The sequence below is a fragment of the Colossoma macropomum genome, unplaced genomic scaffold (genome assembly GCF_904425465.1).
Source record: "Colossoma macropomum unplaced genomic scaffold, Colossoma_macropomum, whole genome shotgun sequence".
NCBI classification, from domain to species: domain Eukaryota; kingdom Metazoa; phylum Chordata; class Actinopteri; order Characiformes; family Serrasalmidae; genus Colossoma; species Colossoma macropomum.
This window is the reverse complement of record NW_023494792.1, coordinates 31,955,799-31,971,663: the sequence shown is the minus strand read 5'-3', so window position 1 is coordinate 31,971,663 and position 15,865 is coordinate 31,955,799. Positions and strand designations below refer to the sequence as shown.

At 40.5% G+C, this 15,865-nt stretch overlaps 1 protein-coding gene across 1 annotated transcript; it reads left to right on the top strand.

The window, feature by feature from the left end:
- The first annotated feature begins 1,871 nt into the window (after window positions 1–1,871).
- Window positions 1,872–15,287, top strand: LOC118811351 (cationic amino acid transporter 2-like). The gene is made up of 11 exons (XM_036575511.1): window positions 1,872–2,241; window positions 2,840–2,995; window positions 3,087–3,252; window positions 4,855–4,991; window positions 6,206–6,428; window positions 7,687–7,823; window positions 10,794–10,896; window positions 11,641–11,771; window positions 12,894–13,060; window positions 14,773–14,881; window positions 15,142–15,287. Exons 1-11 carry the CDS (start codon window positions 1,872–1,874, stop codon window positions 15,285–15,287), a joined length of 1,845 nt encoding a protein of 614 aa, XP_036431404.1.
- The last annotated feature ends 578 nt before the right edge of the window (window positions 15,288–15,865 follow it).

Genomic DNA, 15,865 nt, shown 5'->3' with positions numbered 1-15,865 from the left:
GTTCCAAGATTCAGTTCAGCAACCTGAAACCATGAGCACTCTGCAGTAGGGTGAGTGATTTTTTCTCTTTTCGTCTGTGAATCTCTGTTTGTCACAAAATAAGACAATCTGAACCACAGGAATGCTTTTATAATGCAATTAATTCAAGTTCAGGTGCACTTATTGCCATCAGCAGTGTCCTATCAGAGTCCCGATAAAGCGATCTGCTGCATCAGGACTTTTGAAAGGGCTTAAGAATGACACATCACTTCTTTTCCCTCTCAGACACACATACTGGAGCAGAGCATTAAACACAGGTAAGGACTTCAGAGAGAGAAGTTTCCTTTCTACTGTTTGAGATACGAGGGGAATTCCACCCATTTTTCCAAAATTTGTGCGTAATTCAACTGTTGAGATGTAAAGTCGTTCAGAGTGGTTTGGTGTGAAATGGTTCACTGTAGAGACTCAGGTTTCTTTACAGTGATGCTGAAAAGGAACCAGACCTATGTAGACATTTTATCTATTATCCTAAACCACCAGTGAACCTATATGTCTTCTGAGTGTTTATATGTAATGTTCATGATCGTAAAATGGAAGTAAATCTGATAAAAATAAGTTTTCTTTGGGGACTATTTTTCCTCACAGTATCCTGCATGAATTCCACCACCATAATGGAATGTTTAACAATATGTTTAAGACCAAAACTTTAAATCAAACTAATCATAAAACAATTTCTCATGCACCATTTTCTGTAATAACTTTCTGTGATGTAGCTTTTAAAGGCATTAAGCTCTTCAGACGTCTGGTTCCCATCACCACCACTGTGAAATTTTGAATTATATGTACGTTTGTTTTGATAACATTTGTACTTCTTAAAAATCTGCTTGGAAACCATTTCAACTTATGAAATGAACTCAAAATCGCACATATTTATTTGGATTAACTCACGTCCAGCTACTAATTCACTATGATAAGCAAAAGTGCCTCACAGATCGTTCTGATTGTTTTAAAGTGATAAGATTCTGTATAGTTATACTTTAAATAAACATATATTTTGTATTGTTTTGTTGTCTGTAACTCCTTTCGACCAAAATACTGTATTTAATGTCATACAAAAAAAAAATGGACAAATAGATTGTTTATATTTTTCTCTTTATGGTTTTACATACGGGCATAAATGGGTCAATTATTACTGAACTAGTTGGAGACTCACCAAAACAGCTTAAAGGGAATTCTATCAATTTTTAAACACTTCTGCATAATTTAGTGGTTAAGATGTAAACAAGGTCATTCAGAGTGGTTTGGTGTGAAATGTCAATCAGAATTGTTCACAGTGGTGGTGATAGGAACCAGACGTCTGAAGAGTTTAAGGGATCCAAAAGCTCCTTCACAGAAAGTTATTACACAAAATAGTTATGAATACGTTGTGTGATGACCGAAATATTGTTTTATGATAGTTTTGAGAAGGTATGGGCCTAAAATGTAAATTAAAAAAACCTATTCAGGGAAGGTACATCCCAGTGTGTTATTGGCAAAATAGTCCCTAAAGAAAACTTTGATGTTTACCTTTATTTTACCATCATCAACATTACAAATAAAGCTCAGAAGACTCGTGTAGGTTCACTGGTGGTTTTGGACAGTAAATGAAATGGCTGTATTTGCGTTGTAGACATTGTGACGTCTGGTTCCTATCACCACCACTGTAAAGAAACCTGAGTCTCTATAATGAACCATTTCACACCAAACACACTCTGAATGACTCTGTTTCACATCTAAACCACTGAAACCACTGCAGATGTTTTAAAAAATCAGTGTAATCTCACTTTTATAAGCTCACAGTTTCCACTGAAGCCCCTCGGTGCCATTTTCTCTCTCTGGCAGGGCAACTGACCATGTGTGGACAGAAGTTTTGTTCCTTCCTACGCGGACTTTCCCGCAGGAAGCCTCTGGAGCCAGAAGGTGAAGTGTCCACCTTCCGCCGCTGTCTGACCACAGTGGACCTGGTGGCTCTGGGTGTGGGCAGTACGCTCGGCGCTGGTGTTTACGTGCTGTCCGGCGAGGTGGCCCGGACACTCTCCGGCCCCAGCATCATCATCTCCTTCCTCATCGCTGCCCTGGCCTCCATCTTCGCCGGCCTGTGCTACGCTGAGTTCGGCTCCAGGGTCCCCAAGACGGGCTCGGCGTATCTCTACAGCTACGTCACCGTGGGGGAGGTGTGGGCTTTCATCACAGGGTGGAACCTGCTACTCTCTTATGTTATAGGTGGGGGAAAACTTTTAATATGCCCAGTTTTAAAGGAGTACTACAGCCTTTTCAACCCAGTCTCTGTCTTCTGCAGCTGTTTCATGTGGTCAGTCAGCACAGACTATCATTTCAACATGTTTCCCTGTACTTAGTAAAAGAACAAAAAACTTGGGCTCAGATCACAATTCAGTAGAACTCAATGTCAAACTCTGTCAAACATGTGTGTGTACATAGAAATTGTAGACAAATTAGCCCTAATGAAATTAGAACTGTTGTTCTTTCGATTATAACTATGAAACTCCACTGGTTTTGAAATGACACACATGCATACTGTATACATCTTCTAAGCCGCTTATCCTCCTGGGTCGTGAGGGTTGCGCTCATTGGGCAGAAAGGGTAGGCAGTCCATCACAGGGCAGACGCACATACACAGACATACCTAGGGCCAATTTAGCATCTCCAATCTACCTAGCAGCATGTTTTTGGACTGGAGAACCTGCGAACTCCACACAGAAAGGACCCTGATCGCCTGGCTGGGGAACTGAACCCAGGCCACCATAATCAAATCGACACAAAGCTATTCCTCTGAATGACCGCACTCATTCTCCTCCTACAGGCACCTCCAGTGTGGCCCGAGCGTGGAGCGGCACTTTTGACGACCTCATTGGAAATGTGATGGCCAATTACTTCAGCAAACACGCGGCCATGGGTCTGCCCGGCCTGGCCCCTTACCCAGACTTCTTTGCAGCTGGTCTCATCATGATTCTTGCTGGTATCGTCTCAGGATCCCCTTTACATCATTTTTATTAAGTTTTTACACTGAATGTACAAACTGGCTCGCTTATCAATCATACGTGTTATAGGCCTCCTTGCCTTCGGTGTGAAAGAGTCGACCACAGTCAACAAGATTTTTACCAGCGTCAACATACTGGTGTTGATCTTCGTCATCATCACTGGCTTCATCAAGGGGAATCTGGAGAACTGGAGGATCACAGAGGAGACGTTACAGAACGTAACAGCAGAGCTTGAGTAAGTCTGTAAGCCTCAGGGAATTTCTCAGTTCTTCTGTGCATCAGTCTTAGTCCTAGTCCAGCTTTGTGTGCTCTCTCACTCCTAATCAGATGAGCTGAGTAGGGAAAACACTGAGCCAACAGATGATTAGTTCAGTGAAAAATCTAATTTGCACAGTTTTTCCCCTACCCCAAATGTAGTCGACCAAGAAAGACGTTTGGTGTCTGGCTGCTCTCAGATCTTCTCTGTTACCAGATCTGAGGGCTGCATCATGTGCTTTAAGTAAACTGTGGACCTCACTGTTCATTCAGGGTTTTTGGTTTGGAAGAGCGTGAATGTTCTTAGTTTGGACCACATCATCCACACGTTTCCTGATGAATTCAGAGACAGATGTGCTGGCTGATGTTTTGAACATGTCCCTACAAGTACATGCGCCCTCATGTCCTTGTCTCAGTGTTTATGCACAAGAGAAGAAGCCCTACCGTGTTTCATTAAACTGTACCACTGTATATGTAGAATGACAATAAAGTTGAGTTGAATTGAGTTTAATTGATAAAGTTTGCTTCTTTAGTTTTGCACCGGAGCTACAAGGCTCAAATTGCACAGAGCTGTTAAGCAATCTTAATATATTGATAACATAAAACAATCCATTTCCAGAAGGAAGGAGAAAGTCAAAGGAAAATAAGAGAAAAGTAGAGTTTCCAAAACTGGAGTTCAAAAATTCTTATAAAATCTACAGAAAAATATGACTCCTAACAACCACCTGGAAGACCTGGTAGACACCAAAACTGCCCCCATCAGATAAACAGCACTCAAAGCTTTCATCTTTGAGAGAGAGGAGAAAATCAAGCTGCTTCAGATCTGAAAACATCCACAGGTGTTTCTGTCCATCCTTCCACTGTGAGAAGACGACTCAGCGCTGTGGGTCTGAAAGGATGTGTAGCTGTCAAGAAGAACCTCACTGAGAAAAGGAGACGGACACATCAAACAAAGAAGCTGAACAATGGACTGACCACCCCACAGTCCAGACCTCAACACCACTCAGTGGGAGATGATTACTTTAGAAAATGTTCAACCAACATCTAAGACTGAACTTTGGAGGTGTGGAAAAATATCCCTGCAGGTTTCTTTGAGAAACTGAAAGTGAGTCTCCTGAAAAGAAGAGAAGCTGTAATGACGGTAAAGAGTGGACACAGTAAAAACTGATACATTTATATTATATTTAGCTGTTGGAGCTTCTGTGCAGTTTTCCGTTAAACATGTCTTTGTTTTTTGAAAGTTTGAAATTGTCCAGATGCTAAAAATGGATAACTTGTACTTAACGGTCGTTTTGACCAGAAATGAACCTAATTTAAGAGGCATCACTAAAACATTGGTGGTTGCCATCTTGAAACTGCCAGCAGACGCCAAACTGTTGATCTTGAATTGACTAAAAGGGAAAATTGTGCAAATTTCTTTCTTTTTTGCCAAACTGTTGCTTTAATATGTGTGTTGTCGGAGGTTAAAGGTCTGGGAGCCGTAGCTTTGGTCTTGATATGGCACAAACTCTCCAAGAGAAAATAAGAAAGAAATCCATGTACTGACTTCTCCTCAAACACACTTACAATGGCCTTTTTCCAGAAACCTGACGTCCACACTGAATGTGACCTCTGAGTTTGGGGTTGGTGGGTTCTTCCCCTATGGGTTTGAGGGCACGCTGGCCGGAGCAGCAACGTGTTTCTATGCGTTTGTGGGGTTTGACTGCATTGCAACTACAGGTAACAGGTTTAATGGAATGTCCACTATGTTTCAAAAACAGTGAGTCCATGAATTGCACAATTCAGTTGCAGAATTACTGTTTATTTGTTGAATTTGACATAATTATAACATTATAACTCATTTAAACTCTGCAAATTATGGCAGCCTGTTCCACGTATAGTACGGCATAGTAAAGAGAAAGTTTTAATAAATATGGTTTACTATCTGATGATTATGATTTACTATAGGATGATAATGATTAGTGTCTCATAAGATTTATCACAATTATGACTTACTATCTCATGATACTGTTTAATAGAGCATTTTCTCATCCTTATGAGATACTAAGTCAATTATGAGATATTAAGTCATAATTATGAGACAATAAAGTTATTATTATAAGATCCTCTGTCATAATTGAGAGACAAAGTTGTAATTATGAGATTGTAAGTCAAAATTATGACATATACCAGTCAGTTATTATTATGAGATCCTTGTTCAAAACTGTAAGATACTAAGTTGTAATGATGAAAGGGGATCTCATTATTTTGAGATAGCAAGTCATAATTATGAGATACTAAGTCATCGTTTTAAGATAGACTTATCTCACTATTATGATATATGTCATAATTATTATGAGACACTAAGTAGTAATTATGAGGTACTGTGTTATGTATTATGTATTGAGATAGCAAGTCATAATGATGTATTTAAGTTAATCTAAGTTATGTATTATTTCATTTTTATGAGATAGCAAGTCATAATCATGAGTTCCTATTTCAGAATAAGGAGATACTTTAGTAATTGTGACTTATAACAATGAGATTCTATCTTAAAAGTATGACTTAGTATCTCATTATTGTGAAATAGGAAGTCATAATTATGAGACATTAAGTCATATTTATGATAAATTATGAGAAAATGATCATATATGGCCATAAGTGTGTTTCCCTTAGGATGTGTAACTTATTTTCACATAGAAAATCAACAAAAATGTTGACTGGGGTGTTCACACTTTTACATATGACTGTATATTAATTTAAAACACATCCGTTTCCATTCTGCTGGTGGAACTGCCACCAAGAGGTCAGCAGATTGAGGTTACCACTGCTAGTTGTGAAGAAGCTTCATTTCTTAATTTTGATATGTTGTGAGTTTAACTGAGTGGACTTGAACTAAACTGAACTGACCTTTTTTGAATGTGGTCTGAATTTAATTCTGAATGTGGCTGTAGGGGAGGAGGTGAAGAACCCTCAGAAGTCCATCCCGCTGGGAATCGTCATTGCTCTTCTCATCTGTTTCTTGGCTTATTTTGGCGTGTCGGCCGCTCTCACGCTGATGATGCCGTACTACCTACTCAACATCCACAGTCCACTGCCTGTCGCATTCGCCTACGTGGGCTGGGCTGCAGCCAAGTATGTGGTGGCTGTGGGATCCCTGTGCGCACTCTCCACCAGGTAATTAAGAATTATGGGATATGCAGTCATAGTCACTGTGTTCCACTGCTGAAGAACCTGTGTTCTATAACTACACAGATTAGCATGAAACAAGTCTGTCCCTTAGAAATCTTATGTAGCTTTGAGCCAAATTGGTTGTGTTACAGGAAACTTTAAACTGGGCAGTTAAACCATTTGGTGAGTGAAAAATCTAATTTACACGATTTTCAATCAGACGTGCTTGTCTTGTCCAAGTTAGTTTTGCACTAAAGTTATTTTTGGACAAAAGTACAGACATGAGTTCATTCCACAGTGATGCCACAGCTATTCATGGCCAAGAGGATGACCTCCCTCTCACTCCATCACTTAGCATGATGCAGGCAAACAGGAACATCTGTTAGCAGACAAATCTGCAGAATTTGCAGTTCCTCTAAGCATGCTGAGCTTAATATTGCAAAAAATGTTAAATAAAATAATACTAAATAAATAAATACATTGCATTACTATGCAATGCCAGCACTTCAAAGATCAGTAAGGAACCAAATTTTTAGTCCCACTCCAGCCAGCTCCTGCAAGATTTCCTCCCAGTCCTGCTTGTGCAAAAAAATCTGCAACGTTTGTGCTGCTCCCGCCTGCAACCTAAACATTTTGTCCCGCTCCCACCCACAGTTGCGCATAGCTGTTTTCCATCAACTGACAAACCACATCAGACTTGCCTTTATTCAGCTCTATTGTCGTGTGTTCACCTTTATTAAGAGCACTTTCCACAGCTGTGGCTGTCTGACTGTCTAAAGGCTCCACCATGATTCACGTGTTGTTCTCCAGGGTTGTTTCTATTTAGAACTAGCTTAGAACTTCTATGTAGAATGAGTTCATTCATTTTCAGCACTTTGCTGTAGGATAATATTTTTATGTGCTTAATATTAAGTGATTATTATCATTTTATTTTGGCCGTTCATTTGCGGGATTCCTCAACACGTACGTGTTGTCCCCCTCCCGCCCACACTGGGCTGGTTAACTGCCACTTCTGTGCATGACACTGAAAATTAGCCCTGCACATAACAAAACATTATAGTGGGTCCTGTGGGATGCATTGTACGATGGGGGAGAGCTAACTGGACCTAACTAACCCACCCCTCCCCCCAAAAAAGCTATGGCTACTACTACTGTTTTAGCAATGTGATTTACTTTTCCCATTTTCATGCAGAACACCGCGTCATACAGAAAATTACTGGGTTCGTTATTTATTTGGGTTAATAATGATCCAATCATTCCACAGCCTCCTGGGCTCCATGTTCCCAATGCCTCGAGTGCTGTTTGCCATGGCCAGAGATGGCCTTCTCTTCAAAGCACTTTGTAAGGTCAGCTCCAGGAAGAGTCCAGTGGTGGCCACTCTCTCGTCTGGTACTGTAGCAGGTGAGGAAAGAGAAGAGAATCTAATGCTTTGTCTCTAATACATGTTAGTGTGCATGTTATCTAATCTAATCTAATGCATGTTAGTGTTCTGGCCCTCAACCAACACTTGCAAACATGGGCATTAGTTTTTGTTGTATAATACTGGGTTTGTCTGGAATTCAACAACGAGATGTTCGGCGTCCATGGCTCCCAAAAAAATCACTCACCGCTCTGCTCGACAGCAAATGTTGGAAAACTGAACATTTTTTACAACTTCAGTTTATTGGGAAGAACAAAAAATACATCAAAATAAGAAATAAAATACAGTTCCACCATGTTTTTCAATTAGGGCCAACCCAACTCCTAACCAATTGCCTTTCAAAGCATTGCATCATGATACTATGCAAATTATCATATGGGATCATAGTAACGTACTTGATTAAATTTCAATTTAAAATTGTGTTATATGATACACGTCCAGTGTAAAGCTGTAAGGCTATGTGTTTGTGTCATTACTAATCCCTAAAGAGTGAATTTAATTTTCTCTAACTGTTAAAATGCATCATGTCTTCTAATAATAGTGAGATTCAGGGGCATCATGAGATTTCCAGTGCAGTAAAAGTCTCCTATGACCTAAAAGAGAGGTGACAACTAAGATATCTAATTTTTTAAAAATGAAAACAGGCATTGCTGGGAATGCCAAATATGGTTATGTCTGCTGATGACTTTAACTGAATGCCTAGTATTTTCGAGTGTTCATCAGAAAATACAGCCAGAATGCAGTTGGTTCGGGACAATTCAAAACATATGGGTCAGGTTAGCTGGAGACACAGTTCACATCTGTCACATTCTACTGTAATCTTTGGATAAATTTAAGTTTACAATGAATCCTAGGCACTACTTTAAACTGGATCCTTGGAAAATTCTGTTTTAAGCTTCTTGTCCCAGCCTAATTTAACTTTATCTATAGTGGTACATTCCATTGTTATAATTTGAGCTTAGATCCTTGATATCAAACCTCTTGTCATAACTGAAGTATCTACAAGTTCCTCCAGCTTTGATTTAGGAGGTGAATGAGTTATGAATCTGAAAGCAGCAGAATAAGTTTAGCTGTTTTAAGCCAAATTTAGTTGATAACATCTTAAAACAGGCAAAGGTGTTGTCTATATAGCGATCATTCAGATTTTTGAGACCAGTGATTAAATGCTGTGTCTGAATGACCAAGAAGGATTTAAAAGTATTATATATAGGACACATCTGTGCAAATTCTTTGAGACTATAATGACGTTCCAAAATTTAGTAGTTGTAAAAGTATGATTACAATGAAAAACCCTGCTGCACAGTGGAATTGGAGAGCATATAAGGCCATGAAGAGATGTTGATGAGGAATAAGATTCAATTCTACACCACTGTTCATCTGGATGGTGCAACCAGAACAGAATCTCTTGGAAATTTGGCAAAGCCAAACCACCTATGGGTCTGCTTCTCTGAATGAGGCATCTGCTAATCTTAGGTCTTTTGCTTTTCAATTTTTTTTGTCTATGGAATGAAAGAAGGATTTTGGTAGGAAAACAGGGATGGATACAGAAAGATATGAAAAGCGGGGTAGAACGTTCCTTTTGATACACTGAATTCCACCAGCCAAGGACAGAGGAAGAACATTCTGTCTTGTGAGAATCTGACTTGCCAGGAAGGGAAGAAAGTTCTCAGTGCAGAGAGAAGATGCTGAACATGTAACCTTTACTCCAAGACATCTGAAGCCAGATTTGGAAATGTGAAAGAGGATTTCACTGGGTTTAATCAACAGGGCTGCCTTGTTTATAGGGAAGCATTCACTTTTGGTTAAATTTAATTTCCAATTTCACCAGTAAGTTCTGCTGGCAGACTTTTCTGAGTGGACAGTTTATCAGACATTGCCAATTGTACATTTTAGGCACTTGTCAGACACTTTTATCCAGAACAACTTTCAGTTTAATCAGTTTATACACAGATAGGTGAGGTTAGTGTTAGGAGTCTTGCCCAAGGACTCTTATTACATTATATTAGTACAGTGCAGGGTGCTTACCCAGGCAGGGGATTGAACCCCATTCTAGAGTATAGGAGGCAGAGGCATTATCCACTACACTATACCAACCACATTAGGTCCAGACCCATTATGCACCATGTAAATGAATGGGATACGTTGTGGTACGTTGATGTGTCAGAACTGTGTTCTTGCAGCATAAGTTCTGCGACATTCAGTGAAGCACTCAGAATCATCACGGTGAATCTTTGAGGCTAAAAACGTTAATAAGAGAGGATTTCAGCTCGTCTTTACAAATTTGTACATCAAATGCATTACTAACATTAGAAGACGTCTAATATTTGCGTGAAGATATTTTACTTTGCATTCTCTCTGCTTTATGTCGTCCCCTGTGTTTTGCACTGAATTGAGGGCACTTCCTCAAGCAAAGTGCGCTGAAGCCTTCCTCAGCCTTGTCTTGCCAAATGGCAGAATTACACAGCCCTACAGCCCAGTGGACCTGCTCAGTGATCCACAAAGTTTGGGGAGAAGACTGGAGATTTGGAGTGAGAAATAGTCTCCTGAGCTGTCACCTTGTTCGTTGCTGACTTCAGGGAGGGTATTCTTAAAGAAGTCTTGGTTTTATTCTGCCCCCTAGTGGACACAACTTTCATTCCTCTAAATACACAAAAGGGACACAGATGAGAATGTAAACAATCCTGCTAATTTGGCTCAAATAAAGCATAATACTGGCCTTAGTAGAGCACACTGTTCTCCATTCACCGCTCACCCCATTCTCAGGCTCTGCTGTGTCCACACAGTGACTTTTCCCACTCTGAAATATGACAGACTCAGCTTAGAAACCCGTGTGACTTGGGTGCCATTCTTACCATCTGATGAATGGGCTTCAGAGAACACTTCTGTACCAAACACAAAAGGTCTACAAAGAAGAAAAGAAAGGAAAATCATGTGGTCTGATTTATTTGCAGCAATAATGGCACTCTTATTCGACCTGAAGGCGCTGGTCGACATGATGTCGATTGGAACCCTCTTCGCCTACACTCTGGTGGCCATTTGCATTCTCATACTCAGGTTAGTGACTCGGCTTCACATCAACGTCATTCCTAACTCCATGACTGAGACACTGACCAGCACACATAAATACACACCAATCAGAATGTTTGAAACGTGAATTAGTATTGATTAAAGCTGAAATATGTACGATGTGGGGATTTGGAGACCTCTCTGGTGGAAATGTGCAATTGCACCCAACATACAGAAGAACTTTTTGTATTAGGTGGGTTAGACTTCAGACCCCTTTCCCCAAGAGGATGCATCTGATGTTTGCGAGTGCATTGAAAGAGAATCCAAAGAGAACTCAGTCAAAACATGGCAAAGAATGTGTCTTCTGATCAGTATAATGTTGATTTTGCATTTTTGACCTAAACATTGAGCCAGACCTTCTTTTCAAGTGTGTGCATTTGATGCTAATATGCAAAGACACATGACGTGGTCTTAAAAACTCCCCCGAAATCTGACTCGGCACCTCTTAAATTGCTATTTCAGGCTTTACAAAATGACTTGCAGCAGTGCACACACTGTATTCAAGCCTGTTTTTTCCTCCTGACTGACACATCTTTCAAATTAATGACAAATGCTTTAAGCACAGCCTAACCCCTTCCTTTAGAGTACCCAGCCTTGTAAGAAAAACATATTTTGGATCTCAAAAGACTGACCTGTATAGATAAAACTCAAATTACATAATTTAACATTTCACAGTGTTGTTTGTTTTGTTATCCTAAAGCCCTGAAGCTTAACTATTTTTCTCCCCTACAGGTATCAGGAGAGTGAGTCAGCGGAAAATGATGTGCACTTGATGCAAAGCTCCTTGTTCAGCTTTTTAAAACCTCCCTCTTACCCGACCAAGGAAACTTCAAACACCGTCAGCACATGCACTGCATTCATCAGTACGGACCGCCAACCTTTATGTTTACATCTGACAAACACAGCATTCTGGCACCTACAATATCAGACGCTCTAATCACTATTATATCTGATTTTGTGGCATTGCTGTATTTCGACCTGCTAGGCCCTGTATCTCTTTTAATATATTAGCGTAGTTGTGTTATTGTTGTGTTTTGGGCCAGCTAGGCCCTGTATCTCTTTTAATATATTAGCATAGTTGTGTTATTGTTGTGTTTTGGGCCAGCTAGGCCCTGTATCTCTTTTAATATATTAGCATAGTTGTGTTATTGTTGTGTTTTGGGCCAGCTAGGCCCTGTATCTCTTTTAATATGTTAGCGTAGTTGTGTTATTGTTGTGTTTTGGGCCAGCTAGGCCCTGTATCTCTTTTAATATATTAGCATAGTTGTGTTATTGTTGTGTTTTGGGCCAGCTAGGCCCTGTATCTCTTTTAATATATTAGCGTAGTTGTGTTATTGTTGTGTTTTGGGCCAGCTAGGCCCTGTATCTCTTTTAATATATTAGCATAGTTGTGTTATTGTTGTGTTTTGGGCCAGCTAGGCCCTGTATCTCTTTTAATATATTAGCGTAGTTGTGTTATTGTTGTGTTTTGGGCCAGCTAGGCCCTGTATCTCTTTTAATATGTTAGCGTAGTTGTGTTATTGTTGTGTTTTGGGCCAGCTAGGCCCTGTATCTCTTTTAATATATTAGCATAGTTGTGTTGTTGTTGTGTTTTGGGCCAGCTAGGCCCTGTATCACTATAAATATATTAGCGTAGTTGTGTTGTTGGTGTGTTTTGGGCCAGCTAGGCCCTGTATCTCTTTTAATATATTAGCGTAGTTGTGTTGTTTTTGTGTTTTGGGCCAGCTAGGCCCTGTATCTCTTTTAATATATTAGCGTAGTTGTGTTGTTTTTGTGTTTTGGGCCAGCTAGGCCCTGTATCTCTTTTAATATATTAGCGTAGTAGTGTTATTGTTGTGTTTTGGGCCAGCTAGGCCCTGTATCTCTTTTAATATATTAGCGTAGTTGTGTTATTGTTGTGTTTTGGGCCAGCTAGGCCCTATAGCTGCATTAGCATGTAAGCATGGTTATGTTATTTTGTTCCTCTCTCTGCTTGGTCTCTGCAGCCATCTTGGTGTTGGTCCTGACAGTGCTGTTGACTAAAGCCATCAGGAATCTGCTGCTGCTGGAGGTTTGGAGCCTGGTGTGTGTGTCTGTAATCCTCCTCCTAATGGTGCTCAGCGTTCTGCTCATCTGGAGGCAGCCGCAGAACCCCACCAAAGCCTCCTTCATGGTGAAAACACACAGAATGCGCATACATTACTGTACTTTAATCATGTATGTACAACATGATCATATGCAATGTTATCACAGTGCAGGTACGTCCGATTCCAAGGCTTATATATTCACTGATTACTTGCTTAATTACGGCCCTACAGTCACACTGGTTGAATAATATTCCACCTGTATTGTTATGTCAGATATCAGCACAGTCTTCCACCATTCTTGTGTCGCCACCAGTAGCTGAGTAACAACAATTGTTGTTTTAGTCTAAGCTGCTGAACCCAAGTGTTTTGGTGGAAGAAACTGGTAGTAAAAATTATATACAGTAGTGTGCAAAAGTTTTAGACACCTGAGAAAATTATATATAAAAAGCTTTTTATCTGCACAGTGGGCATTTATTTGTTTAGAAAAAAAAGAAGAATTGAGCTTGTGTGTTACAGCTGTGTTCTACAATCATGTGACCTGATTACAATACTATATTGCTAAGTATACGCTCTATGGCCAAAAGTATGTGGACACCCCTCTAAATGATTGAGTTCAGGTGTTTAAGTCAGACCCATTGCTAACAGGTGTATAAAATCAAGCACATTACTATGCAATCTCCACAGACAAACACTGGCAGGGGAACAGTTTGCGTCGTTCTTGCTAGCTCTGTCCCGGTCAACTGTAAGGGCTGTTATTGTGAAATGCAAGCATCTAGGAGCAGCCACGAAGCAGTGGTCCATGCAAACTCACAGAGAGGAATTGCCCAATGCTAAACTCCCTCTGGGACCACATCAGCACAGGAACTGTGCATTGGGAGCTTAATGAAATGCATATTAACGTCCAAGCAGCTGCACACAAGCCTAAGATCACTATGTGCAATGCCAAGTGTCGGCTGGAGTGGTGTAACGCACGCCACCACTGGACTCTGGAGTAGTGGAAACAAGTTCTCTGCAGTCACAGATCACGCTTCAGTACCTGACAGTCTGACAGATGAATCTGGGTTTTGCAGATGCCAGGGGAACACTACCTATTGGAATGCATAGTGCCAACAGTAAAGTTTGGTGGAGGAGGGATAATCGTCTGGGGCTGTTTTTCAGGGTTTGGGCTCCTTAGTTCCAGTGAAGGGTGATGTTAATGCCACAGCGCACAACGACATTTTAGGCAATTATATGCTTCCAACTTTGTGGCAACAGTTTAGGTGACATGACATGGTTTGAGGAGTTTGATGTGGGGGAACTCTAGTGGTCTGCACAGAGCCCTGACCTCAACCCCACTGACCTCCTTTGAGATGAACTGGAACGATGATTGTGAGCCAGGCCTTCTCATCCAGTATCAGTGTCTGACCTCACAAATGCTCTTTTGACTGAATGGGCAATCTTGTGGAAAGCCTCCCAAGAAGAGCTACAAAGGGGAGCAACTCCTTGTTAACGCTCATGGTTTTGAAATGGGATGTCCAACAAATTCATATAGGTGTGATGGTCAGGTGTCCACACACTTTTGGCCATATAGCGTATATAATTACTGGGCGAGACTGTAAAGACAACCTGAACTTTGATTAGTATTTAAATAACATAAAACGTTATGCAGGCTGCTTATTCTATTTTGAAGCCTAGGTGTCATAAATGCTTGCATTACACATGTTCTAGTCTAAAAATGATAAAAATGGGTCAGACTTCTTTTGTGTGTGTGTGTGTGTGTGTGTGTTGTGTGTGTGTGTGTGTGTGTGTGTGTGTGCAGGTGCCCTTCCTGCCTTTACTCCCTGTGGTGAGTGTGTTCATCAACATCTATCTGATGGTTCAGCTGGGAGGAGACACGTGGACCCGCTATGCAGTGTGGATGGCTGTGGGTAAGTGCCAGAGCACACAAGAAGGACAAAATTATTTAACAAATAAATAAATAAAGAAATAAATAACAGGGATTGTCTTAAGCAAGGCTGTCCAAACATTGGAGGGCCTAAAGTTCAATGTCTGTGGTGGGCCGAGGGCCAAAAAGACAAAACAATATATGAAAGTGAACTGCAAAACCATGTTATAGGTCATTTTTACAGTGTATAAATGTGAAAAAAGTTCCCTCAGGCCTAAAAGTGCATGACTTTGCCTCTATCAGGACTGCTTATCTACTTTGGCTATGGTGTGCGGAACAGCGTGCAGAAACAGCGGCTGCTGGGCAACCTGGTCAACATTGAAACGACAGAGACGAAGCCTGAGAAAGAAGTGACCAAAGGAGAAGACAGCGCCAGTCCGGACAGTTAAACCGCGCACATCAGCCAGCGTTTCAGCAATCAGCTAACATTTTATAGTAATCAGTTCATATTTTTAATCACATTTCACTGAGATGATGATGAAAAAGTTATACTTGTATTTTTATACTTTTATAAAAATGTTTGATATTTGATATTATAGGCCGAATGTCTGCCGTGCGATGGACTGATTCGTGATACTGTACGGCAGTCCTTTGAAGTAAGAACAAGCTCAAGGTCAAATAAAAAAGGGCTAAGCGATACATAAGCTTTCTCAGTGTGGTGTGTTTAATACATTTGGTTTGTAACAAAGCCACACTGTTAGAAATGAGAGGTCTGCTCAACTCAAAATGATTTAGTAACCGATTACATGGCTTTTCATGAGTTGACTCAACTTGAGGACACACAACTCAACACTTGAGCCAGCTTGAGTCAAAAGTTCTCTTATTTTTTTAGTTCTGCATCTCAGTTTGGTAAATAAAATGAACTTGTGTTTTATACTCGACTTCCCCACCAGCCAGGAGTCTCATCATACAGTCCTGCTAGACATTTTCCCTCTTGGGTCCACACTTACAGATGGCTGTGGCATCG